The 27631-nt window shown below is 40.9% G+C and overlaps 1 protein-coding gene across 3 annotated transcripts in view; it reads left to right on the top strand.

The window, feature by feature from the left end:
- pmepa1 (prostate transmembrane protein, androgen induced 1) overlaps nucleotides 1–26486 on the top strand; it is a 76821-nt gene extending 50335 nt beyond the window's left edge. The window contains exons 1-4 of one of the 3 annotated variants that reach the window (XM_021568437.2): nucleotides 2715–2867; nucleotides 9119–9273; nucleotides 24228–24281; nucleotides 24741–26486. In XM_021568437.2, coding sequence (XP_021424112.2) covers nucleotides 2807–2867; nucleotides 9119–9273; nucleotides 24228–24281; nucleotides 24741–25331 — 861 coding nt within the window. In that variant the 5' untranslated portion in view covers nucleotides 2715–2806 and the 3' untranslated portion in view covers nucleotides 25332–26486. Of the gene's footprint in view, nucleotides 1–2714; nucleotides 2986–9118; nucleotides 9274–24227; nucleotides 24282–24740 lie in introns of those variants that run through there. The other 2 variants (XM_036949863.1, XM_021568436.2) reach the window with 2 other exon arrangements.
- The last annotated feature ends 1145 nt before the right edge of the window (nucleotides 26487–27631 follow it).

Genomic DNA, 27631 nt, shown 5'->3' on the forward strand with positions numbered 1-27631 from the left:
ATTTCAGGAGCATGAAGGCTTGCTTTTTTCAGAACAACATTCCTCTCCTCTATTAAAAATACCCAGAGAAGATAGATAGAAGATGGACTACTTGAATAAAGTGGATTCATGTCTATAATTAAAAAGGCTGTTAATAGCAATACAAAAAATACTTCTCACGACACAGTGTTGCTGGTGGACAATGTAGCGGCTTTCATTTGTTTCTATGATATAGGTTAGGCCTAGTATATGATGTAGACCTATCTTATGATATATGGTACTCAATAACACCATGAACCTGGTAGTGGTGTGAATGTTTAACTGTTAAAACAATTAAATAAATAGGGATCCTTAACATGAATTAATCCCCCCCCCCCCACCCCCAAATGTAAATCACGGTACAGTTATTACAAAACATATTATTTTTGAACTAGACGATAGGCTAGAAACGGGTGCCTGGAGAAGTGGGTATACTCAAATTTTTCAAACGGCCCACTTGGTGAAGGAAAGACGCCCTGTGTAGAAAACCGGGAGACCCATGGGGCGGCGCACAATTGGCCCATCGTCGTCCGGGTTAGAGGAGGGTTTGTCCGGCAGGGATGTCCTTGTCCCATCACGCTCTAGCGACTCCTGTGACGGGCCGGGCGCATGCACACTGTCACGGTCGCCAGGTATATGGTGTTTCCTCCAACACATTGGTGTGGCTGGCTTCTGGGTTAAGCGGGCATTGTGTCAAGAAGCAGTGCGACTTGGTTGGGTTATGTTTCGGAGGACGCATGGCTCTCGACCTTCGCCTCTCCCGAGTCCGTACGGGAGTTGCAGCGATGAGACAAGACTGTAACTACCAATTGGATACCACGAAATTGGGGCGAAAAAGGAGTAAAAAAAAATGTAAATCACATGTTTCAGTTTTTTTTTTTATACGCATCAGAGGGGATTAAGAAGTGAGTAGATGCAATGCCCACTGAAATAAAAGTGGGTATACAGCATATACCTGCGTATATAGCCTCCTTTGCACAACTAGCTATAAAGGCCAGGGAAAAGTTATGTAATTTAAAAGGTACACTCAGCGATATAAAGTAGATGCAGAAAGTATACAGCATAGTAGGTCAATTTCCGCAACAACTAAGAGTGTTGAAGCGCAAGGCTCAACTTCTCTACTGTTTTGGTACCTGGCTACGCTGTCAACAGTGTGAAGCGAACCTGTGCACATGAGCAGATACAGGTTGTGACTATGTGATAGCGTTGCATCTTGCTCATCTCAATATCCTAGCCTATTCATTGGTGATAGGCACTGCTTTACTGAAGTTTCAAGACATTGAAAGAAGAAACAAGAAATTGTGAGACAGCTTTTGATTGCAAATAGATACGCCTAGTGCACGCTTCTGACTCTGTCTGCCTGGTGCCGACATACTGTGCACCCCCACCCCCCCCCTCTCTCTGTCCCTCGCTAACAATGGAAGATGCAAGTTTGATTGTGTTTTTGGAAGGACAGCTCCGTTCCAAAAATACTGAATCTTAGGAGTCGATTCCGCTCTTGACAATCAGAAATGGGAGTCAGCACCGGGAGTCGATGTGTCAGGAGTCGAGGAATCAATTATTTTGTAGTATACCCTCTACCACTATGTCATCGTTGTTAACAGTTCTAAAAAAGAGGCCTGTATGGCAATAGAGAGTGATGTGCCCAGCTACGCAGTCTCTGCCTGCCTGGCACACACTGGCCCCACTACGTCTCTCTGCTGCTAGCCCTGCCATCTGTGTGGAGCCTCATCCCTGTGTGTGCATGCTGGTGTGTCCGTGCCCCCGGGCACCATGTCAGAGAGTAAGGCTGTGCGCCAGCTGACAGGGCCGTTCCAGACAGTGGGTTTGCATAGTCGCTGGCTCAGGTCACTGGCCATATATTAACCCTGATGCTTTAGTAGAGAGACCCTAGCAACAACACTGTTTGTTTGTGGGAGCCGGGTTTAGGGTTGGGGTGTGTTTTGGTTTTATGAGTGTGAATTTACCTTAAGTCAATATTGAGGAATGAGGCCGAGGAACGATGATTTCTCATAACATACATTCGTATTATCCTCCGGTTTGTGTATTTTAGGCCGTGAATAAATGTGGCATGTGTATATACAGTACCAGTCAAAAATTTGGACACACCTACTCATTCAAGGGTTTTTCTTTATTTTTACTATTTTCTACATTGTAGAATAATGGTGACGATTTTCAAAACTATGAAATAACACATCATGTAGTAACCCAAAAAACTAAATATGTTTTATATTTGAGATTCTTCAAAGTAGCCACCCTTTGCCTCGATGACAGCTTTGCATGCTCTTGGCGTTCTCTCAACCAGCTTCATGAGGTAGTCACCCGGAATGCATTTCAATTAACAGGTGTGGCTTGTTAAGTTAATTTGTGTAATTGTAGAAAATAGTACAAATAAAGAAAATCCTTGAATGAGTAGATGTGTCCAAACGTTTGACTTAAATTTATAAACATTTATGAATGTGCTTTTCCGTAGTAATTCTATCTAGTCTTTCTCTCCCTCTTTCTGTCTCGCTCCCATCATTATTCTCTTCATCTCTGACCCATCTGTCTTTCTCTGGATTGTGCCACCACTCCCCCTCTCCCTCTCCTCTCCCTTTGGAAATCTTTTTTTTTTTTTGCACCCCATTGTTCGGCGCAGTAGGGGACACTCATTGTGTGTGTGTCGAGTAATGCGTGTGAGAAAGTGGGGACAAGGCTGCAGACCTTTTGCGGGCCGCGGTGTGTCGTTCTGCTCAGTGAGCACACAGGTTGAGGCTCTCGCCAAAGTTGAGGTATTAGGGGTAACACGATGCAGCCGGTCTCAGGGGGTCCCCACCACCACCATAACTGCGTACAGACTCAATGTAGCGGTGAGTTGTGCATTAATCGTTACTATCTTGGATTTTAATCATTGGGTAAAATCTGTAGGAGTTTGTTTTTTCTCTTCGTGCATTAGTTTTTTTTTCCCCAAGTCAAAAGTCCAATGCGGTGAGTCATTGAGCTCGTCATTGAGCTCGTTTTCTAGACTATCTTGAATTTGGGTTTCTTTGCCAATTGTGTGGTTGTCTGTGTATAACTAGCGTGATAAAAGCCTTTGTTGTTGTGTGAGGACGGCAAACTCTCCTTTAATGCTGCTGCAGGTCAGACATGGTTGTGTAATAGTCGCTGGTAAGACTTCTGGAATGTTGGAACAAACTATTTTCAAGTCTCTAGCCTGCGAGAGCATTTCAGTATCTGGGTTATGAGCACACTGCATAGCTTGGTCTCTTTGTTGTTTTGAATAGAATAGGTTAGGGGCAAATCCATGACAACAGAATTACACTGAGACTCAGCTTTTTCACTTATACAAAACAAAAAACAATGTTTTCAAAGTTTAACAAACTATGCAACTCTATGCACAATGACTACTTTGAAGAAATTACACAGTATATTTCACAAAAACACATTTACTGGAAGAACAGTGCAGATGCTAAGTTTGGTAACAGAATTACAGTAAATTCTCCCTCCGTTTATGCGACCATGTTTTCCCAAAACTCTTAAATACTGTTAAATATCGTCTCAAAATGAAGATTCAAAGATGTCTGCAGAAAGAATGAGGTATGAGCAGAACATAACAGTATGCCTGTGGAAGGAAGGAAGGAAGGAAGGAAGGAAGGAAGGAAGGAAGGAAGGAAGGAAGGAAGGAAGGAAGGAAGGAAGGAAGGAAGGAAGGAAGGAAGGAAGGAAGGAAGGACGGACGGTAGCAGGTTTATTTTTATTTTTTACAAATTAATTCAAATTGAAGTAAATTAGTATTGGAGTCAATTAGTATTCAACCCCGAGCCTAAATGCGTTCAGGAGTAAAAATGTGCTTAATGATGCACTACGCCTTTTTCTAATTGCTAAAATTTGAATAGTTTGCCTAATTTCAGTTTGTGACAAAACAAGTAAGTATAGTGTAGAGAATCATTGTACCATCTAAACCATTGTGAAATATATTTTCCATAACAAAGCTGGTGTACAAAACTGAAAGTAAAAGACACAAAAATGAAACTTAAGAACAAGAAGCATAGAAATAGCACACACAGAACAGATCTTAGAGTTTCTTTGAATGAGAAGGACAGAACTTTAACTCACCTTTCTACGTGAATTTGGTCGGGTTGCCAAAAAAGTTACATATTGCAGTTTTAACAAGTCACATAAGTTGCATGGACTCACTCTTTGCAATAATAGTGCTTAACATTATTTTTGAATGACTACCTAAAAAACAATTCAAAAACAGGCATTGAATTTGTGGTGAAGTTATTAATTACACTTTGGATGGTGTATCAATACACCCAGTCACTACAAAGATGCAGGCGTCCTTCATAACTTAGATGCCAGAGAGGAAGGAAACCGCTCAGGGACTTCACGATGAGGCCAATGGTGACTTTAAAACAGTTAGAGATGAATGACTGTGATAGGAGAAAACTGAGGATAGATCACCAACATTGTAGTTATCCACAATACTAACCTAAATGACAAAGTGAAAAGGAGGCCTGTACAGAATAAAAAGTATTCCAAAACATGCATCCTGTTTGCAATAAGGCACTAAAGTAAAACTGCAAATAATGTGGCAATGAAATTAACTTCATGTTCTGAATACAAAGTGTTATGTTTGGGGCAAAATCAACACATCACTGAGTACCACTCTTCATATTTTTAAGCATGGTGGTGGATGCATCAGCAAGGACAAGGGAGTTTTTGTGAGATCAAAAGAAACAGAATTGAGATAAGCACAGGCACAATCCTAGAGGAAACCTGGTTCAGTCTGCTTTCAACAGACACTGGGAGACAAATTCGCCTTTCAGCAGGACAATAGCCTAAAACACAAGGCCAAATAAACACTGGAGATGCTTACCCAAGACAACGTTGAATGTTCCTGAGTGGCCTAATTACAGTTTTTACTTAAATCAGCTTGAAAATATATGGTTAGACTTGAAAATGGTGGTCCAGCAATGAACAAACAACTTTGATAGAGCTTGAAGAATTTTCTTAATAATAATGTACAAATATTGTACAATCCAGATGTGAAAAGTTGTTCTAGATTTACCCAGAAAGACTCACAGCTGTAATCATTGCCAAAGGTAATTCTAACGTGTTTTGACTCAGGGATGTGAATAGTTATGTTAAAGAGATTTGTATTTATTTTTTTACTTTGTAATTATGGGGTATTGTGTGTAGATGAGTGATGGAGAAAAAAATATATTTAATCCATGTTGAATTCTAGCTGTAACACAACAAAGTGTGGAATAAATCGAGGGTTATGAATACTTTCTGAAGGCACTGTATGTGGGTTTTTGGTAACATAATTACAAGTTACAAGGCAAATTTACAGAAGGCAAATAATTTCTCCAAAACATAGTATAAGTGGTGATATTAGCTGGCAGGGATCTTTACTTCAACGTTATTGTTGTTTTGATGAATTGTAATGCCTATTTTCTGGTAGGTGTTTTCTAAGAAGCTTTTTCAATCTGTTTGAACAAAAATCAAAGCCATTTAATTCATTTGTATCTATGCCTTCATTTCCCCAAAATATAGACTCAGCTTTATTTTGTCACATAATTTGATATGCTCCCATGAACTTCATATGTTGGTGCTTTTACATGGAAATGACCTTAGGCTGTTTCACAGAGGAAGCTACTGTGTTAGCTTATGCTTTGCTTATCTGCTCAGTTAGACTGTCTGTGTTTGGTTTGAGTTGTTGCTTGGGGCAAAAGTCCCTGCTGGATTTTTTATGTGGGGCTGTCCGTGAACTTTCTCTCTGACTGTTGAAGTGTGAGAAGAACACAAAGTATGTCTGAGTTAGAAAGTGTGTGTGTGCGCGTGCGCGCCGAGTCCTGCATTTGTATGTCTCTGTCTGCTTCTGGGTCTGTTTGTGTGCTCCGTCTGCCAGGGTCACGTGGGGGGAGGGGAAGGTCAGGTTGTCCTGCCCTGTCTCCAAACAAAGATTGCTCTGTCTACCTCGACACTGTTGTGAACTCTTCTGGGAAAAGAGCTCCGTCGTCTCGGAATCAATAGAGCCTCTGAGCTGACCAATAACTCTACTCATTTTACTACACGCGCACACGTGGTGCGCTATGGTGATAATATTCAAACATGACATAAGACTGGAAGCAGCCAGTCATGATGACAGTATAAGTTGTCATCAATGACATCATACCTGTCATAATACTTGAGATGTCTTGCATATCATCGACGATGTGGTACTTAAAATAGTTCCTGTTTGGCTTTTCTATTGAGTAGGATATCATATGTGCCTACTTTTAAGAGTTGTTACGAATACTAAGGGTATGTTTCAAAATAATTTTCACAATATTGGTCCCAAATATATAGCTTGGCGATATGGACAAAAAGTTATATAGAGATAAATGTAACTATTTTACTCTAAAGGTAAATCCATCAATAAAATAAATATATGCAGCAGGATTTATTTTTATGCCAAGTAAAGACAACTGAGATGGTATGCTATGTTATAAAAAGTGAGCTATTTCAACATATCCCGGGAATGCATCATTGATATGTTGATGTGCAACCTGTCAAAATAGGATCCAGAATGATCTAATTCTTTTTGGGGCTCTTCAGAGATTCTATTGCAGACCACTTTGTGCATGGGCCTATTGGCATAGGCTATATTAGCCTATTTACCACCTGAGAAAGTGGGAACTCAAAACACGTAGAAATGTACTAATTCTAAGATCTTGTTGCTAGATAGCCATGTACGCTAATTGATTAATTTATCAGTAAATGTAATGTCCTACAAAACATTCCAGTGCTAGGCCTAAGCTACTTGATGTGGGCCTATTCAGTGCAAATGGCATGTTCCACTCGGCTCTGCGGGCACATCAAAATCATACTACCTAGCCTACTCCGGTTGGAAAGTGGTGCCATGAACTCAATATTGAGAGGTGAGAAATAAATTATATACTCAGACAGCTGTGACACTCTCCTCTATGTAACAAGAAAATAGTATTTTTCTTATAATTGCATTTTGAGAAATTGTCATATGCTTGTGTTTATCAGAATGCATCTCTCCCTCCTCCGTGCGCACAGTCGTGAGAGGGCAGCCCACAGTGAAACAGGGACAGGCGGATACTTTCATAGCAGGAATCAACATAATGCATAGGCTATTACTGTTGACCAAAGATAATGGTTTTAGAACAAAAAAATTGTCAGGAACATTGTTTAGCAAAATCACGGAATATTACTGACCTAAGCCAAATGCTTCGGTAGGAAGAGGGCAATGTCGGTGTCGGTAATTTTTTGCTTTATCATCACAGCTCTACCCAAACATACTTACTAGGAGCCAAGCAAGGAAGTACTACATTAGTAAATGAAAAATAACTCAATTGAATTATATAGCAGTCCCCTTTTAGCCAAAGGTAAGTTATAGAGGACCTTATAAGTACAAGGTACTTATCATGTAAATACCTAGTAACAACATCTGCAGATATTTGTATTTTGTATTACCAGAGACAGGATGATTGACTTGAAGGTATGTGGTAAGTACATGGTAATAAATAAATACAATATACCATAGATGTTTTTACTTGGTATTTACATAATGGGTACCTCAATACTAACCTTTGGGACTTTAGAGGACTATTATATAATTACATTTTGCTACTTTGTATTTACTAAGTAAGTATGCAGTACGTACTTGTTTGGTACCTAATAAGTATGTTTTAGACCAAATAGTTACCATGTGTTTACTTTTTGTATTTATCTAGTTATTGTCTAATAACTACCGGGCTGTAAAATGAAGGGTTACCAAACATGCAGTGCATTCGGAAAGCATTCAGACCCCTCGACCTTTCCACATTTTGTTACGTTACAGCCTTATTCTAAAATGGATACAAATATATATTTTTTCTTATTCATCTACACATAACACCCCATAATGACTAAGGGAATACAGGTTTTAATACATTTTTGTAAATGTATTAAGATAAAAAACCTTATTTACATAAGTATTCAGACCCATTGCTTTGAGACTCGAAATTGAACTCGGGTGCATCCTGTTTCCATTCATAATCGTTGAGATGTTTCTACAACTTGGAGTCCACCTGTGGTAAATTCAATTGATTGGACATGATTTTCAAAGGCACACACCTCTGGTCTGATGAAACCAAAATTGAACTCTTTGTCCTGAATGCCAATTATCACGTCTGGAGAAAATATGGCACCATCCCTACAGTGAAGCATGGTGGTGGCAGCATCATGCTGTGGGGATGTTTTTCAGCAGCAGGAACTGGGAGACTTGTCAGGATTGAATGGAGAAAATTACATAGAGATCCTTGATGAAAACATTCTCCAGAGTGCTCAGAACCTCCGATTGGGGGGAAGGTTCACCTTCCAATAAGACAACGACCCTAAGCACACAGCCTAGACAATGCAGGAGTGGCTTCGGGAAAAGTCAGATTTGAACCCAATCTAACATCTCTGGGTATGACAAAGCTTGAGAGGATCTGCAGAGCAGAATTGGAGAAACTCTCCAAATACAGGTATGCCAAGCTTGTGGTGTCATACCCAAGACGACTCGAGACTGTAATCGCTGCCAAAGGTACTTCAACAAAGTACTGAGTATCAGGTCTGAATACTTGTAAATGTAATGTAAATGTAATATTTCAGTTTTTATTTTTTACAAATTTGCAAACATTTCTACAAACCAGTTTTTGCTTTGTCATTATGGGGTATTGTGTGTAGATTGATGAGAAGAAAATAAAACGTTTTAATAAATTTTAGAACAAGGCTGTAACGTAACAATGTGGAAAAGTCACTGGGTCTGAATACTTTCCGAATGCACTGTAGACCTATGCAAGTTGCTTTTCGTAACATCGGACTAAGTTGTCTTCAATTACCATGGTCCCAAACACCCTTTCCCAATAAACTGCAATGTACATATCCTCCTATTTGTCCTCTTGGGTTCTTCAAATTTCTATGAATGGAGTTTCACGCACATCCAATATAATAACCGGAGCTAGACTAAAAGAAGGTCCAATACATCGTATCCTCTCACTTGATGATATGTTGATGAAGCTTAGGTGATACAATCAAGTATTCCACTCTTCCACTAGCTCTAACCTCTCCCTTCTCTCTCCAGCCCAGTTGGAGTTTGTGCAGATCCTGGTGATCGTGGTGGTGATGATGGTGATGGTGGTGGTGATCACATGCCTGCTCAACCACTACCGGCTGTCAGCACGCTCCTTCATCTCCAGGCACAGCCAGGCTCGCAGGCGCCAACTACCGCTGGCCTCAGTAAGTACTCTACACTGACCAGGACGTAGACTACTTTACAGCCTCCACATAGACCAGGGTGGGAAGTCTACTTTACAGCCTCCACACAGACCAGGGTGGGGAGTCTACTTTACAGCCTCCACACAGACAAGGGTGTAGACTATTTTACAGCCCCTATAACTACTTGATAATTACATCTCACTGACCAGGGAATATACTTTACTTGACAGCCGCCACACAGACCAGTATGCAGCCTTAACCAGTGCTTCCCAAACTGTGGGCTGGGACCCACTTGTGGGTCAAGGCAGGGAAAGAGATAAAGGTCGCGGGATACACATTTTGGTGCATTGCACATTTTCCGGATGGACACAACACTTTCAGTGTCAACTTAAAGCTGCAATATGTAACTTTTTGTGCGACCTGGCCAAATTCACATAGAAATGTGTATTATAGATCTGTCATTCTCATTGAAAGCCAGTCTAAGAAGCTGTAGATCTGTTCTGTGTGTGCTACTTCTATGCTTTTGGTTTTCTACACCAGCTTTAAACAGCTGAAAATACAATATTTTTGGTTGTGGAAAATATATTTCACAGCGGTTTAGATAGTGTAGAGAATCATTGCACAATCTTACATGTTTTGTCACAACTAAAATTAGGCGAACTATTACATTTTTTGCAACCAGGTAATGGCAGTACTGTTTCTGCATAGTGCATATTTAAATAACTATACCAGATATAAAGTATGCAGAAAAGATAATATACATTTGAAGTCGGAAGTTTTAAATACACAAATTTCTTGTTAACAAACTATAGTTTTGGCAAGTCGATTAGAACATCTACTTTGTGCATGACACAAGTAATTTTTCCAACAATTGTTTAGACAGATTATTTCACTTATAATTCACCGTATCACAATTCCAGTGGGTAAGACGTTTACATACACTAAGTTGACAGTGCCTTTCAACAGCTTGGAAAATTCCAGAAAATTGTCATGCTTTAGAAGCTTCTGATAGGCTAATTGACATCATTTGAGTCAATTGGAGTTGTACCTGTGGATGTATTTCAAGGCCTACCCTCAAACTCAGTGGCTCTTTGCTTGACATCATGAGAAAATCTAAATAAATCAGCCATGACCTCAGAAAAAAAATTGTAGACCTCCACAAGTCTGGTTCATCCGTGGGAGCAATTTCCAAACGCCTGAAAGTACCACGTTCATCTGTACAAACAATAGTACGTAAGTATAAACACCATGGGACCATGCAGCCATCATACTGCTCAGGAAGGAGATGCATTCTGTCTCCTAGAGATGAACGTACTTTGGTGCGAAAAGTGCAAATCAATCCCAGAACAACAGCAAAGGATCTTGTGAAGATGCTGGAGGAAACTGGTGCAAAAGTATCTGCATCCACAGTAAAACGAGTCTTATATCAACATAACCTGAAAGGCCGCACAGCAAGGAAGAAGCCACTGCTCCAAAACCCGCCATAAAAAAGCCAGACTACGGTTTGCAACTGCACATGGAGACAAAAATTTTACTTTTTGGAGAAATGTCCTCTGGTCTGATGAAACAAAAATAGAACTGTTTGGCCATAATTACCATCATTATGTTTGGAGGAAAAAGGGGTAGTCTTGCAAGCCGAAGAACACCATTCCAACCATGAAACACGGGGGTGGCAGCATCATGTTGTGGGGGTGCTTTGCTGATTGAGGGACTGGTGTACTTCACAAAATAGATGGCATCATGAGGAATGAAAATTTCGTGAATATATTGAAGCAACATCTCAAGACATCAGTCAGGAAGTTAAAGCTTGGTCGTAAATGGGTCTAACTGACCTAAGACGAGGAATTTTTACTGGGAATAAATGTCAGGAATTGTGAAAAACTGAGTTTAAATGTATTTGGCTAAAGTGTGTGTAAACTTCCGACTTCAACTGTATACTCGGTATATAATATACTGAGTATACCAAACATTAGGAACACCTTAATATTGAGTCGTACCCCCCCCCCCCCCCCCCCCCCTTTTTGCCCAGCAACTCCACTCTCACTTGTCTCCAATTCCACATCCCAACCCTCAGCTTCCTTCAGCCCATCCCACGATCTCTGCTAGCCACCCTCTTTTGATTTCTACGCACCATATATCTTTCAACTATGCTGTAGTGTTTTAACATACAATTTGAATCTATTAAATCGAACAGAATCCACAGATTATGAGTTGAAGATAAATATTTTAACTAAGAGTATTAGTATATTAGTGATTGACTGACCAGGTCTCTCCAGATCTCCCTACAATACTATTTCTAGGGTCAATTTTCGATCAATGTTATGCATTTTCAGCCATTCCTGAACCGGAGACCAGAAACAGGCTACCTGAGGGCAATACCAAAACAAATGGTCTATTGATTCTGTATCCTTACAACAAAATCTGCAGCGCTGCAATGATTGCAAGCCACAAATATTCAAAATTTTGTTGGTGGCAAAAAATTCTGTACAATAATTTTACAACAAAATCTGCAGAGCTGCAATGATTGCATGCCCCAAATGTTCAACATTTTGTTGGTGGCAAGAATTCTGTATAATAATTTTATCTTGTTTTTATTTAACCTTGATTTCAACAGGGAGTCACATTGAGATTATACATCTTTTACAAGAGAGCCCTGTACACATTACAATAAAAACAGAATATTAAAACATTCACGTGTATAAAACAGTATAATTCAGCACACAATTAACAAAAATAAACATTTAATAAAAGCAATCACATTCAACTACATAGAGGTCCTCAATCAATAATTTCAACTACCTGAGTGGCACCAGTACATCTAGCTGCAGTGAACTCTGCATATTGTTCCACAAATTAGGTGCAAAAAACTAAATGCGGATTTTCCTATGTCTGTGGAGACTGAAGGGATCTCTAGTGTTATCCATTCCTGTGAACGGGTTTGGTAACTTATTATTCTTATTTTAATTAATGAAGTTACATATGGAGGGAGTTTCTGTAAGATTACTTTGTAAATAAGTAAATGAGAATTCAGCTCTCTTCTTACAGACATTGAGGCCCATCCCACATTTGTATACAGACTACAATGATGAGTCCTGAAATTGTCCCTGTGATAAAACATATTGCACAATGGTAGACTGCGTCCAAGGGTTTTAAAAGAGAGGTTGCCGTATGCATGTAAACAATTTCACCAAAATCCAATACAGGGAGAAAGAAGCGTTGCTTTAACAATATTTCTCCTATTTTTAATACTAAGGCATGATTTATTTCGATATAAAAAAATTATCTTGGAACTTAGCTTCTTAGTCAGATTTGTTATATGTGTTAGGAAGGATAACTTGTCATCAATCCAGACACCTAGGTACTTATATTGAGAAACAAGCTCAATTTGGGCTCCATTTATAGCACAAATATGCAGGTTCTCAAGGTCAACATTTCGTGACCTAGAGAACAGCATGAGCGTGGTTTTTACTTGTATTTCTGAATTGAATCAAAGTCATGCTGAAGTTCACAAATGGCCTGCTGCACTGAGAAGGCACAGGAATACAAAACTGTGTCATCTGCACAGAGATGAATGCTAAAATAACTAACAAAGTGAACAATAATGCACCCAAAATTGAACCCTGGCGAAAACCTTTTTGAATCTCAAGAAATTCTGATTTAACCCCACCTATCAAGAATGCCTGAGTTCTGTCGCTAGGATAATTCTGAAACCATAAACAGGCTGTATATCCCAGGCCTACTCTTGATAATTTCTTCAGCAAAACAGAATGATCAACAGTGTCGAACGCCTTTGACAGATCAATAAACAAGGCAGCCCAGCTCTTTTTAACATCCAAGGCATTGACAAGATCATTAGCAACTAGCGTGGTTGCTGTGGTAGTACTATGCCCAGGCCTAAACCCTGATTGGTTTATATTAAGAATACAATTATCAGATAAAAAGGATGAAGTTGTACATTAACCAAGGATTCAATAATTTTAGCTTAACAAGGTAGTCTTGAAATGGGGCGATTAGTTTTCAAGATAATTTGCATCACCACCCTTATGGAGTGGCAGAACATGTGGATTTCCAAGCTTTTGGAATACTTCCTGATAATGTTAAATTGAAAATGTGGGCTACTGAGCCAGCAATAAGGGGTGCTGCACACTTAAGCAGACCAGGATCCAAATGATTAGCCCCTGTGGATTTTTTTGGGGTATAATGTTAACAAAAAAAACTCCTGACTAGCATTTTCAGTATCATTCAATAGATTTTCACCATCTACATCCAAACTACTCTTTTCAAGAGCTGGCTTTGAAATATATTCAAATATAAATATAAAATGGCGATTTAAATGCATTAATGATATCAATTTAGTCAGTAATAGTAATAGGGCCAGAATCTAAATTAATTTATTGGGGGAGAGAAGAGGGGATACAACCCTTCAGTCAACAGCTTTTTAAAATTTAGCTGGGTTCCCGGTACATTCAGATAGTATATTAACATAATAATCTGATTTTGCTTTTTTAACTAGTTTTACACACAGATTTCTCAACCGCCTAAAAGACTGCCAGTCTGTGTCTGGGAGTCTGTGAATCTAGCTTTGGCCCAGGCAGCATCTCTGTTGTGTATGACTTCAGATAGCTCTGGACTGAACCAAGGGCAAGATTCAATTTTTTGAATGGGGAGCATGTTAATCTACAATACAATTGAAAACATTTGAGAAGTGGTTAAGAGCCAACTCTGGGTCAGGTATAGATGCAATACAATCAAAGTCACCAAAATAAAGGTCACAAAAAAGGCCTGTTCATTAAAATGTTTAAAATTGATATTGTTGATAAAACAAGGTTTGGATCAAGGCGTCCATATATCCCTGACATATGCAATAGGACAGTGGTCACTAATATCCCAAGCAAATACCCCACTCCCAGCGTATTTCTCTGCAGTGTTTGTAAATATGAGGTCAAACAAAGTCAACTTTGTAGGGTCCTTTAAGTTTGGATTAGTGGGCTTTGTAATCAGCTGGGTCAAATTTAGATTAGTACAAAAATCATTTAGACAATCAGCATCCTGCGTTCTCCATGCAAGATTAAAATCTCCAGCAATCAACACCTCCGGTGTAATAGAAATGGCAATTAAGTCGGTGAGTTTGTTTAGTACACATTTTTTGGCGGAAGGTGGATGATAGATTCCTATAACTGTTTTTCTTGAGTTGAAACACAACTGCAGATTTAAAGCCAACAATTCAAATTGTTTAGGACTGGAAGTAGCCTTTAACAGAGACACACAAACAAGATTATTTGTGTAAATAGCAACACCACCACCTTTGCCTTTCCTATCATCCCTAAACACATTGTAACCATCCATAGCAACATCATACACTGCTCAAAAAAATAAAGGGAACACTTAAACAACACAATGTAACTCCAAGTCCATCACACTTCTGTGAAATCAAACTGTCCACTTAGGAAGCAACACTGACAATAAATTTCACATGCTGTTGTGCAAATGGAATAGAAAACAGGTGGAAATTATAGGCAATTAGCAAGACACCCCCAATAAAGGAGTGGTTCTGCAGGTGGTGACCACAGACCACTTCGCAGTTCCTGTGCTTCCTGGCTGATGTTTTGGTCACTTTTGAATGCTGGCGGTGCTTTTACTCTAGTGGTAGCATGAGACGGAGTCTACAACCCACACAAGTGGCTCAGGTAGTGCAGCTCATCCAGAATGGCACATCAATGCGAGCTGTGGCAAGAAGGTTTGCTGTGTCTGTCAGCGTAGTGTCCAGAGCATGGAGGCGCTAACAGGAGACAGGCCAGTACATCAGGAGACGTGGAGGAGGCCGTAGGAGGGCAACAACCCAGCAGCAGGACCGCTACCTCCGCCTTTGTGCAAGGAGGAGCAGGAGGAGCACTGCCAGAGCCCTGCAAAATGACCTCCAGCAGGCCACAAATGTGCATGTGTCTGCTCAAACGGTCAGAAACAGACTCCAACACCGTGCAGGACATTTGGCATTTGCCAGAGAACACCAAGATTGGCAAATCTTGCCCAACACCGTGCAGGACGTTTGGCATTTGCCAGAGAACACCAAGATTGGCAAATTCGCCACTGGCGCCCTGTGCTCTTCACAGATGAAAGCAGGTTCACACTGGGCACATGTGACAGAGTCTGGAGACGCCGTGGAGAACGTTCTGCTGCCTGCAACATCCTCCAGCATGACCGGTTTGGTGGTGGGTCAGTCATGGTGTGAGGTGGCATTTCTTTGGGGGGCCGCACAACCCTCCATGTGCTCGCCATAGGTAGCCTGACTGCCGTTAGGTACCGAGATGAGATCCTCAGACCCCTTGTGAGACCATATGCTGGTGCGGTTGGCCCTGGGTTCCTCCTAATGCAAGACAATGCTAGACCTCATGTGGCAGGAATGTGTCAGCAGTTCCTGCAAGAGGAAGGCATTGATGCTATGGACTGGCCCGCCTGTTCCCTAGACCTGAATCCAATTGAGCACATCTGGGACATCATGTCTCGCTCCATCCACCAACGCCACGTTGCACCACAGACTGTCCAGGAGTTGGCTGATGCTTTAGTCCAGGTCTGGGAGGAGATCCCTCAGGAGACCATCCGCCACCTCATCAGGAGCATGCCCAGGCGTTGTAGGGAGGTCATACAGGCACGTGGAGGCCACACACACTACTGAGCCTCATTGTGACTTGTTTTAAGGACATTACATCAAAGTCAGATCAGCCTGTAGTGTGGTTTTCCACTTTAATTTTGAGTGTGACTCCAAATCCAGACCTCCATGGGTTGATAAATTTGATTTCCATTGATAATTTTTGTGTGATTTTGTTGTCAGCACATTCAACTATGTAAAGAAAAAAGTATTTCATAAGAATATTTCATTCATTCGATGTGGATGTGTTATTTTAGTGTTCCCTTTATTTTTTGGAGCAGTGCATATCAACTCATACACCCTGTACCATGGAATCGGTACATCAAAAATCTCTTCCCAACTATTTAGCCATCCTTATGGCACAGCTGTCAACATCCTTGTCCTCAAATGAAACTGGTATTCCTATTTATGCTATTTTTATTCCTCTGCCCGTTTTGATCCTTTATATTGGGCAGACAGACCAGTTCTAATCAAATGTTATTTGTCACATGAGCCGAATACAACATTACCATGAAATGCTTACATGCAAGCCCCTAACCGACAATGCAGTTCAAGAAATAGAGTTAAAACATCGAATCAATCCAAAAATAACACAATAAATGTACAAAACAATAATGACGCTATATACAGGGGGTACCGGTACCTAATCATTGCAGGGGTACGGGTTAGTTGATGTCATTTGTAAAGTGACTATGCATAGATAATAAACAGTGAGTAGCAGCAGTGTGAAAACAAAGGGGGTGGTCAATGTAAATAGTCCGGCTGGTATTTGATTCGTTGTTCAACAGTCTTATGGCTTGGGCGCAGAAGCTGTTAAGGGGCCTTTTGGTCCTAGACTTGGTGCTCCGGTACCGCTTGCCGTGTGGTAGCAGAGAGGACAGTCTATGACTTGGGTGACTGGAGTCTTGGACCATTTTTTGGGCCTTCCTCTGACACCGCCTAGTATATAGGTCCTGGATGTCAGGAAGCTTGGCCCCAGTGATATACTGGGCCGTACGCACTACCCTCTCTAGCGCCTTACGGTCAGATGCCAAGCAGTTGCCATACCAGGCACTCACAGACAATATCTTTGCAGTTTTGGAAACGTCAGTGTTTTATTTCCAAAGCTGTCAATTATATGCATAGTCGAGCATCTTTTCGTGACAAAATATCTTGTTTAAAACGGGAACGTTTTTCATCCAAAAATTAAAATAGTGTCCCCTATATCCAAGAAGTTAACTTAATCCTGTATTGACACTTTGCTTGTTTGATGGTTCGTCTGAGGGCATAGCGGGATATCTTATAAGCGTCCGGATTAGTGTCCCGCTCCTTGAAAGTATCAGCTCTCGCCTTTAGCTCGATGCGGATGTTGCCTGTAATCCATGGCTTCTGGTTGGGATTTGTAGGTACGGTCACTGGGGGGACGATGTTGTCAATGCACTTATTGATGAAGCCGATGACTGAGGTGGTATACTCCTCGATGCCTTTGGATGAATCCCGGAATGTATTCGTCTGTGCTAGCAAAACAGTCCTGTAGCGTAACATCCGCGTCATCTGACCACTTCAGAATTGAACGATTCACAGGTACTTCCTGCTTTAGTTTTTGCTTGTAAACAGGAATCAAGAGGATATAATTATGGTCCGATTTGCCAAATGGAGGACGAGGGAGAGCTTTGTATGCTTCCCTGTGTGTGGAGTAAAGGTTGTCTACAGTTTTTTTTTTTTTTCTCATCTGGTTGCACATGTGTCATGCTGTTAGAAATTAGTTAAGTTTGCCTGCATTAAAGTCCCCAGCCACTAGGAGCGCCGCTTCTGGATGAGCATTCCCCTACCTCCTCCCGCTGGCACCTGCCTAGTTTTGGGGTAATGATGTAATCAATTGGTTGTAATCTTGGATTGAGCAGACCTTCCCATACAATTCTAATAACTCCATGAAAGACATAACTCTACCATTCCAATTTACAATATAATTTAAAAACAAAATACCCTTTTCAAACATTCATAAACACAGGTCTTTTATCAACCAGCACATTTGAGGTCAGCCATAATATTTGTTGTAATATTTGTTCTATCTTTTCAAGGGAATTAATTTGGAATTGTAGCCAGCTCTGTGATGCTTGTTTGAAAAAGAGATACTTTGAAAAATGTTTCATTTTCAATTAATCGAAAATGAGACGTGGCAATCTGCACAAAGACAAAAAGGCAATTTTTAAACAATAGATTCGTTTTTCCTAGTAATATACCAATTAGGGTTCAAGTAAAACTTTTGTATAAGTGAAGCTTTTAGAAAGAGGTTTAGTGCTTTTATATTTAATAATCTCAACCCACTCAGTTCATATTCATTATATAGATAAGGTACACTTTATTTTGCCTGGTTTAGCATCCCAGATAAAGCGTAATATATTTTGCTCATATGATTTGAAAAATGAATCACCAGGAGTAGGCAGCGCCATAGGTAAGTGAGTAAACTAAGATACGACTAAGGAGTTAATCAGGGCAATATTTCCATAAATAGAGAGGTGTATATACAGTGGGGCAAAAAAATATTTAGTCAGCCACCAATTGTACAAGTTCTCCCACTTAAAAAGTTGAGAGAGGCCTGTCATTTTCATCATAGGTACACTTCAACTATGACAGACAAAATGAGAAAGAAAATCACATTGTAGGATTTTTAATGAATTTATTTGCAAATTATGGTGGAAAATAAGTATTTGGTCAATAATAAAAGTTTATCTCAATACTTTGTTATATACCCTTTGTTGGCAATGACAGAGGTCAAACGTTTTCTGTAAGTCTTCACAAGGTGTTCACACACTGTTGCTGGTGTTTTGGCCCATTCCTCCATGCAGATCTCCTCTAGAGCAGTGATGTTTTGGGGCTGTTGCTGGGCAACACGGACTTTCAACTCCCTCCAAAGATTTTCTATGGGGTTGAGATCTGGAGACTGGCTAGGCCACTCCAGGACCTTGAAATGCTTCTTACGAAGCCACTCCTTCGTTGCCCGGGCGGTGTGTTTGGGATCATTGTCATGCTGAAATACCCAGCCACGTTTCATCTGCAATGCCCTTGCTGATGGAAGGAGGTTTTCACTCAAAATCTCACGATACATGCCCATTTCATTCTTTCCTTTACACGGATCAGTCGTCCTGGTCCCTTTGCCGAAAAACAGCCCCAAAGCATGATGTTTCCACCGCCATGCTTCACAGTAGGTATGGTGTTCTTTGGATGCAACTCAGCATTCTTTGTCCTCCAAACACAATGAGTTGAGTTTTTACCAAAAAGTTATATTTTGGTTTCATCTGACCATATGACATTCTCCCAATCTTCTTCTGGATCATCCAAATGCTCTCTAGCAAACTTCAGACGGGCCTGGACATGTACTGGCTTAAGCAGGGGGACACGTCTGGCACTGCAGGATTTGAGTCCCTGGCGGCATAGTGTGTTACTGATGGTAGGCTTTGTTACTTTGGTCCCAGCTCTCTGCAGGTCATTCACTAGGTCCCCCCGTGTGGTTCTGGGATTTTTTCTCACCGTTCTTGTGATCATTTTGACCCCACGGGGGGTGAGATCTTGCGTGGAGCCCCAGATTGAGGGAGATTATCAGTGGTCTTGTATGTCTTCCATTTCCTAATAATTGCTCCCACAGTTGATTTCTTCAAACCAAGCTGCTTACCTATTGCAGATTCAGTCTTCCCAGCCTGGTGCAGGTCTACAATTCTGTTTCTGGTGTCCTTTGACAGCTCTTTGGTCTTGGCCATAGTGGAGTTTGGAGTGTGACTGTTTGAGGTTGTGGACAGGTGTCTTTTATACTGATAACAAGTTCAAACAGGTGCCATTAATACAGGTAACGATTGGAGGACAGAGGAGCCTCTTAAAGAAGAAGTTACAGGTCTGTGAGAGCCAGAAATCTTGCTTGTTTGTAGGTGACCAAATACTTATTTTCCACCATAATTTGCAAATAAATTCATTAAAAACCCTACAATGTGAATTTCTGGATTTGTTTTCTTCTAATTTTGTCTGTCATAGTTGAAGTGTACCTATGCTGAAAATTACAGGCCTCTTTCATATTTTTAAGTCGGAGAACTTGCACAATTGGTGGCTGACTAAATACTTGTTTGCCCCACTGTACCTCTCCATAATTTCAGGATCTTGCAAGTTTTCTATTGAAATTCATTGTAGAGAGCTCATTTATATCTATCTATGGATACCAAGTGTGTCTACTTCACCGTCAGCTCATTTTATAGGTAAACTGCAGGGTAATGTAAAATTTTTATTTTTTAAAGATCCAATGCGTAATATTGTACTCTTATCGTAATTAGGTTTTATTCCAAAGAGTCCAGAAAAATCTAGATCTTCAATGAGACATTGCAGCGATCTAGCTTGCGGACTTAATATAAAACCTGAGTCATTGGCATACATGGACACCTTTTTGTTTTTAAGCCTTGGATTTCTAATCCTCTAATTTATTATTATTTATTTTGTTTCACCTTTTATTTAACCAGGTAGGCTAGTTGAGAACAAGTTCTCCTTTACAACTGCGACCTGGCCAAGATAAAGCAAAGCAATGCGACACAAACCACACAGAGTTACATATGGAATAAACAAACATAGTCAATAATAAAATAGAAAAAGTCTATATACAGTGTGTGCAAATAAGGTAGGATAAGGGAGGTAATGCAATAAATAGGCCATAGTGGCGAAAAAATTACAATATAGCAATTAAACACTGGAGTGATAGATGTGCAGAAGATGAGTGTGCAGGTAGATACTGGGGTGCAAAGGAGCAAAATAAATTAAATAAATAACAGTATGGGGATGGGGTATTTAGATGGGCTATGTACAGGTGCAGTGATCTGTGAGCTGCTCTGACAGCTGGTGCTTAAAGCTAGTGAGGGAGATATGAGTCTCCAACTTCAGTGATTTTTGCAGTTCGTTCTAGTCATTGGCAGCAGAGAACTGGAAGGAATTGGCTTTGGGGATGACCAGTGAAATATACCTGCTGGAGCGCGTGCTACGGGTGGGTGCTGCTATGGTGACCAGTGAGCTGAGATAAGGCGGGGCTTTATCTAGCAAATAATCTTAGATGACCTGGAGCCAGTGGGTTTGGCAACGAATATGAAGCGAGGGTCAGCCAATGACAGCATACAGGTCGCATTGGTGGGTAGTTTTCGGGCTTTGGTGACAACGGATGGCACTGTGATAGACTGCATCCAATTTGCTGAGTAGAGTGTTGGAGGCTATTTTGTAAATTACATCGCCGAAGTCAAGGATCGGAAGGATAGTCAGTTTTACGAGGGTATGTTTGGCAGCATGAGTGAAAGATGCTTTTTGCGAAATAGAAGCCGATTCTAGATTTCATTTTGGATTGGAAATGCTTTATGTCAGTCTGGAAGGAGAGTTTACAGTCTGACCAGACACCTAGGTATTTTGTAGTTGCCCACATATTCTAAGTCAGAACTGTCCAGAGTAGTGATGCTGGGCGGGTGGGCAGGTGTGGGCAGCGATCAGTTGAAGAGCATGCATTTAGTTTTACTTGCGTTTAAGAGCGGTTGGAGGCCATGGAAGGAGAGTTGTTGTTATTTGATCTGATTTTATTAACTAGCATTTCGATAGCCATAACGAATAGATATGGTGACAGCGGACACCCTTGTTTAACTGCTCTTGACAATTCAAAACTCTCTGAGAAGTAGCTGGTATTTACTATTTTACATCTGGGGTTGTTATACATTACTTTTACCCATTTATATAAGAGAATCACCAACATTGGAAAAATCCAGGCATTTATAAATACATTTTATCAAAGGCCTTTTCAAAATCCACTAACACCTAGCCTGACTTCTTAGATGTTTCATGTTGTTCTTTTATCTCTAGTAGTTGTCGTATATTATCTCCAATGTATTGTCCGTGTAGAAAACCGGTCTAATCAGGATGAACAATACCTGGTAAAAAACTTTTTTTTAATTCTGAGTGCTATGCATTTCACTAGTATTTTTGCATCAACATTGCAGGGTAAAAGTCTTCCTTTTTTTAAATAGACTGGATCTTTATATTTGCAATCTGGGTTTTGTTTTAATAATAGTGAAATCAGACCTTTCTGCTGAGTACCTGACAGACTACCATTTCTATAGGAGTAGTTAAAACAAGCTAACAATGAAGCTTTGAGAATATCAAAAAAGGCTTGATATACCCCTACCGGTATGCCATCAAGCCCTGGGGGTTTTCCAGACGGAAAGGATTTTATAGCCTCAAAGTTCTCCATCTGTAATTTAGTCTTCGCACTGATCCTTTTTGTACATTTTGTTCATTTTTATTTTTTTGTATTTGCAAATAATTCCTTACAGTAATCATCATTCAGTGGTTGAGGATGAGACAGAATAGAGTACATCTGCTTCAAATATTTAGCTTCCTCTTTTAAAATATAATTTGTAGAATCATAATAACGAGTATCTGCAAATTCTTTTTGGTAGCATTCCTGTGTTGGAGATTCAGGAATAATTTACTGCATTTTTCTCCATATTCCATTCAGTTTGTTTTATTTTTGTAATAGATTACATTAGATCGTTCTTGAATAAGTTCCTCCAGTTCTTTTTGTTTTTCCTCCAACTTATTTTGAATCTCTAGTATCGTTTTTATTTTGATCTACCTGTACTATTTCATGTATTTCCCTTGTTGGTCTTGGCTCTTTAGACAGAAACTGCTTTTTTTTATTGATACATTTTGAATTGAATGACCTCTGCACATACATTTAAAGGTATCCCAAACAATAAGGGGATTTATTGAACCTATATTGTACTGGCAAAATTCAGTTATAAATAATACATTGTCCTCCAGTAAACTTTGATAAAATTTTCACGCGGAAATTATGTAACAGTTATTGTGAAGGCCAATTGGATGATGATCCGATCGCATTCTGTCTCCTATCAATACTTTTTAAACATTTGACGCAAGAGAGAAAGAGAAAATAAAGTAGTCAAGACGACTAGCTTGATTAAGTCTCCTCCATGTATATCTCACTAGGTCAGGGTTTTTTAGTTTCCAAATATCCATTATTTCTAATGTGTCCATAATATTTGTGATTTCCTTAAGGGCACGGTGATAGTTTGTATCGTGATTTATTTATATACATACATACATACAAACAGTTTTTGCTTCGTCATTATGGGGTATTGTGTGTAGATTGATGAGGGGACACACGATTTAATCCATTTTAGAATAAGGCTGTAACATAACAAAATGTGGAAAAGGTCAAGGAGTCTGAATACTTTCTGAATGCACCGTATATGGAAAAATACATGTTTAAAAATGTTTAACAATCGAACAAGATTTGTTTTAGTCTGGGACAGCCCTAGTTGACTCCAATGCTTCCCACAGTTGTGCCAAGTTGGCTAGATGTCCTTCATGTGCTGGATCTTTGTTGATACACTCAGGAAACTGTTGAGTGTGAAAATCCCAGCAGCGTTGCAGTTCTTGACACAAACCGGTGTGCCTGGCACCTACTACCATACTCCGTTCAAAGACACTTGAATATTTTGTCTTACCCATTCACCCACTGAATGGCACACATACACAATCCATGTCTCAAGGCTTACAAATCCTTCTTTATTGAAGTGGATTTAACAAGTGAATAAGGGATCATAGCTTTCACCTGGTCAGTCTATGTAATGTTTTGTATACTCGTTTTAATGTCTGGTGTTTCTTTCTTTGTGTGTCTTTGTCAGAGGCTTACGGGAGACAGGTTGTCTGCCACATGTCTGACACATCGCCCAGTGCAGTTATCTGAAGATTCCAAAACCATATGACTGCACTGCTGCTTTCTGAATCACCCACACACACTGCTGCTTTCTGAATCACCTAGCCTGTGATTCATTCGTTAGGAGATGTGGGGAATGATGCCGTGTGTGCGTGTGTGTTTTGGGCTAGGCAGACGTCTGTGTACTCTGCAGGAGGGGGTATGAGTCAGAGATGACAGAGCTTTCTGTGTCACGGTCAGTGTCTGGCTGTGTGTTTGTTTAGGATTGCTTGTGTGAAGAGCACTTGAACAGTACATGTAGCTCTTGTCCAATTTACAGCCCATCTAGGTGTAGAGAACAAGGCTCAGATAGGACAGAAAGTTTACAAAGGCACTCCAGTATTAGCCCTTGGATTCTGCCTATTAAGAGATGCTTTTCAAGTATACCTTACTCTGTCTGGCTCTGGGGTTGATCTCATCACCTTCACCCTATGCTCAAAGGTGGTTGGCTCTTTGGCTGGAAAGGTAAGTATTCCACTTAGTTGCACAACATGGTATGCAGTGAATGATAAATTCTTCTCTCTCTGTCTTTCTCCTTGCACCTCGCCATCGCTCTCTCAGGATGGGAGTCTGTGGTCCTCAGATGGCCCAGGGTCCACCAGTGGAATGAGCGAGGTAAGGGGGATTATGGGTAATCTTGTTTAGCCATTAAGACTTTACATCTATAGGGGTCATCCCTAAACCCAGGGACCTAAAATTCATCCCAAATGGGCTGAAATGTATTATGGATTTGTCCTCTGATATAAGAGCAGAGAGGTTATGGGTGTTTATGGATGTTCATAGCAAAGAGATGACAACGATGGTGCTGTATTGTTTTGTATGGTTGCTCAGCCCCCTGTCAATATACCCTCACTCAATATACCTTCACACACTCTTTTTGTCACTGTGGATAAAAAGAGTGTTCTGAACAAGAGGACCACAATGGAAATAAGTTCAACTTTTTTTGTGTTATCCTCAATTATTTTAAGTGCATTGCATCCAAATACAAGTTGTCAATTTCATCAAAATAATCAGAAAAATGAATGACCAAATATGTGTGTTTGTGCTAACTTTCCCTCTACTCCTCCCTTACAGCAGCAGGTGTACACCCCCCGGCCCCCGGACCGCGGCCCTTCCTACCTGCAGAGGGAGCGTCTGGCCCGCTTCCAGCCCACCTACCCCTACCTGCCCCATGCCATCATTGACCTGCCGCCCACCATATCGCTGTCGGACGGCGAGGAGCCCCCGCCCTACCAGGGCCCCTGCACCCTGCAGCTTCGCGACCCCGAGCAGCAGCTGGAGCTTAACAGGGAGTCGGTGCGCGCGCCCCCCAACCGCACTGTCTACGACAGCCACCTCCTCGATACCTCCCTGTGCCCGCCGCCCAGCCTCAATGCAGGAGTCAGTGCTACCACTGTAGCCACATCCGCACAGGCCTACTCCAGCCGAGTGGAAGGGGCGCCGCCGACTTATAGTGAGGTTATAGGGCACTACTACCACCCCTCTTCCCTGCCCAGGCACCACCACCAGACTTCCAGTGGCAGTGGGGGCATGGGGGGCGGAGGCGGGTTAGGAAGCCCGGCTCCCTCGCTGCTCCATGGGATACTCCAGCAGGCCCACCTGGGCAGCTTGGAGAGCAGGAACGCACGCAACAAAAAGGAGAAGCAGAAGCCTCGGCAAGTGTGACGGCAGTGTTGGTGTCGGCTGTTTTATTTCTTTCTCTGCACTTCAGCTGAACTGTTGGTGTCAGGCAGGGTTGGGGAGGGGAGGTCGACATGGGGTGGCAGGGGGAGGCAGACACAAAAAAAAGAAATGCCTCCCCTCTGAACTTTACCCCCCCGGTCACCGTCATAACTGACAACCGTCGCCGCTGACTTACTTTGTATAAATATTTACTTGTTCTTTGTTGTCTCCGTGCTTACAGCTTTTTTTCTATACTGACAAATGCGAAAACAAAAAAAGAGTTACATTTTTTAATTTTATTTTTAGGTTTATTTTGTTTTTGTATCCCTTTTGCATCATTTCTAGTCACTTATCTCCTTGTAGTTTATCCTTAGTTGCTCCCAGAGTCTTTTAGAATGACCAGGTCTTCCTTTTTTAGATGTAGATGGCTCTTTTAGTGATCCGCCACCTAACCCCGTCTAGCTTTGTGTGCTGTCCGTGTACAGGCTTGTACAGTGCATTGATAGCAATCTTGTATCAGGTTGCCAGATTCAGGCTCTCACGGGTTGCCAGATCGAAGCTCATATGTTAGCCCTAGTTAGCCTCAGCTCATGACCCAGTTGGCCACAGTGTAGACACCCCCGTCGCTCATCAATCCACATCAAAGGGTGAGTAAGCTTAGCGGTGTGGTGGTCAGCGTTGGCATCCATGGAAACACATGATTGACAGCTGACTGGGTCTGTGTATCAACATGTGCACTGGAATAGAGAGTCCTTTGAGGTCAATTGAGTACAGTACTTTGCCCACTGTAGTGCTTTATGGCTATCTTGCTGTACTATCTGGACCCATCTGAGTTTAGTACTGTACTTTGGGTCTTGTCCAGTCGATTTTAGTACTGTCTTTGGGTCTTTGGACAGACAAGTTCAGGAGTTCCCGTGTGCAAATGCTCTTCATTTTTTTCTGGATCTTTTTTAAAGAGATGTTTGCACAAGATTCAAGACTGTTTATCTGGAGAAAAAGAAAAGAAGTCTGCAATATGTATCATAAGAGAGGAGAGTGTGAGCAGGGGTATTTTTGTAAACATGGATTCTAAAGAGAAAAATACATTTTTTTGTTTTATTTTTTGTCTGCTCTAGAAATAAAAGTGAAAACGGTCATCTGTTGGGGTGCCAACTCAAATGTGTTTAACATTGTGCTATCTATACATATACATCCGTATGTATATGTATCAATGTATGTGTGTAAACATATATACACGTATATAGAAACGGAAAAACAAAGTTAAAAAGCACGATTTTAGAGTTATTTATATAATTGTTGAAAATAATTGCACTATTTTTTTATATAACAAAATGGAACGAGGAAAAAAGAGACCTGGAGTTTTGCGTGCATGTGTGATCATGAGTGACAGAGCCCTCAACCTTTGAACCCCCAACTTTGAACTCCAGTTCAAGTTTATTATCTGCAGAGACCCCAGATGTTTGACCAGAAGTAGGGTGAAGTTGCTCCTAGATGCTGATCTTGGGTCATTTTTTGCTTTTTCCCTACTAATGGTTAAGGTAAGGATAGGGGAAGAGAAGCTGATCCTAGATCTGTACCTAGGGGAAACTGCATCTGACCACAATTTCATAGGACTGCAGCGTACAGTAGCCTACTAAACAAAACAGCAGTACCGTAAGGCCAAAATCGGACTTAAAACATTTTGTACAGTGACTTTCAAATTGATCTCCTATTGATTTTAGGCAAACGTTAGAGTTAAAGTTGCAGATTTTAATTCAGGATTCTGCTCGTAGGCCCTATTCCATATGCTTAACTTTCACCTTTCTTGGCCTTTAGAAAGTCCAAATCAACACAACTCCATTAACCTCAATTACCTACTATCACTCAAGATGTATTTGTCAAATCATTTATTTTGACAAACTACCTCAACAAGCAACATGTGAAGCACGTAGTCTCACCTACCTTCAGATATTTTCATGGTTAGTGCCCGTATTGAATTTCAACTCATGGATTTTTTGTTTTTAATGCAAGCCTCCACCATGTGTAGATTTGGAACAGAAAAAGATTAATCAGGAAACTAAAGTTGGAGTGGTGACCTTCACCACTTTCCTCTAAGCTTTGTATCTGAATGTCAGGCCTTTGAAGCGGCCAGGTGAGCGCGAGAGTGCTTTGTCAATAGAGAGCATGACTGAGCGTTTAGCAGGCAACTGTACGCTGCACACATCCTCCTACCGTCTGGGCTTTTCTCCAACAGGCATCTCTTAGCACTTTAATGAAGAAGGAGAGAGATGCAATCTCCCTCAGTCAGCATTGGTCTCACTTCA

Source organism: Oncorhynchus mykiss, chromosome 17, assembly GCF_013265735.2.
Source record: "Oncorhynchus mykiss isolate Arlee chromosome 17, USDA_OmykA_1.1, whole genome shotgun sequence".
In the NCBI taxonomy this organism is placed as follows: Eukaryota; Metazoa; Chordata; class Actinopteri; order Salmoniformes; family Salmonidae; genus Oncorhynchus; species Oncorhynchus mykiss.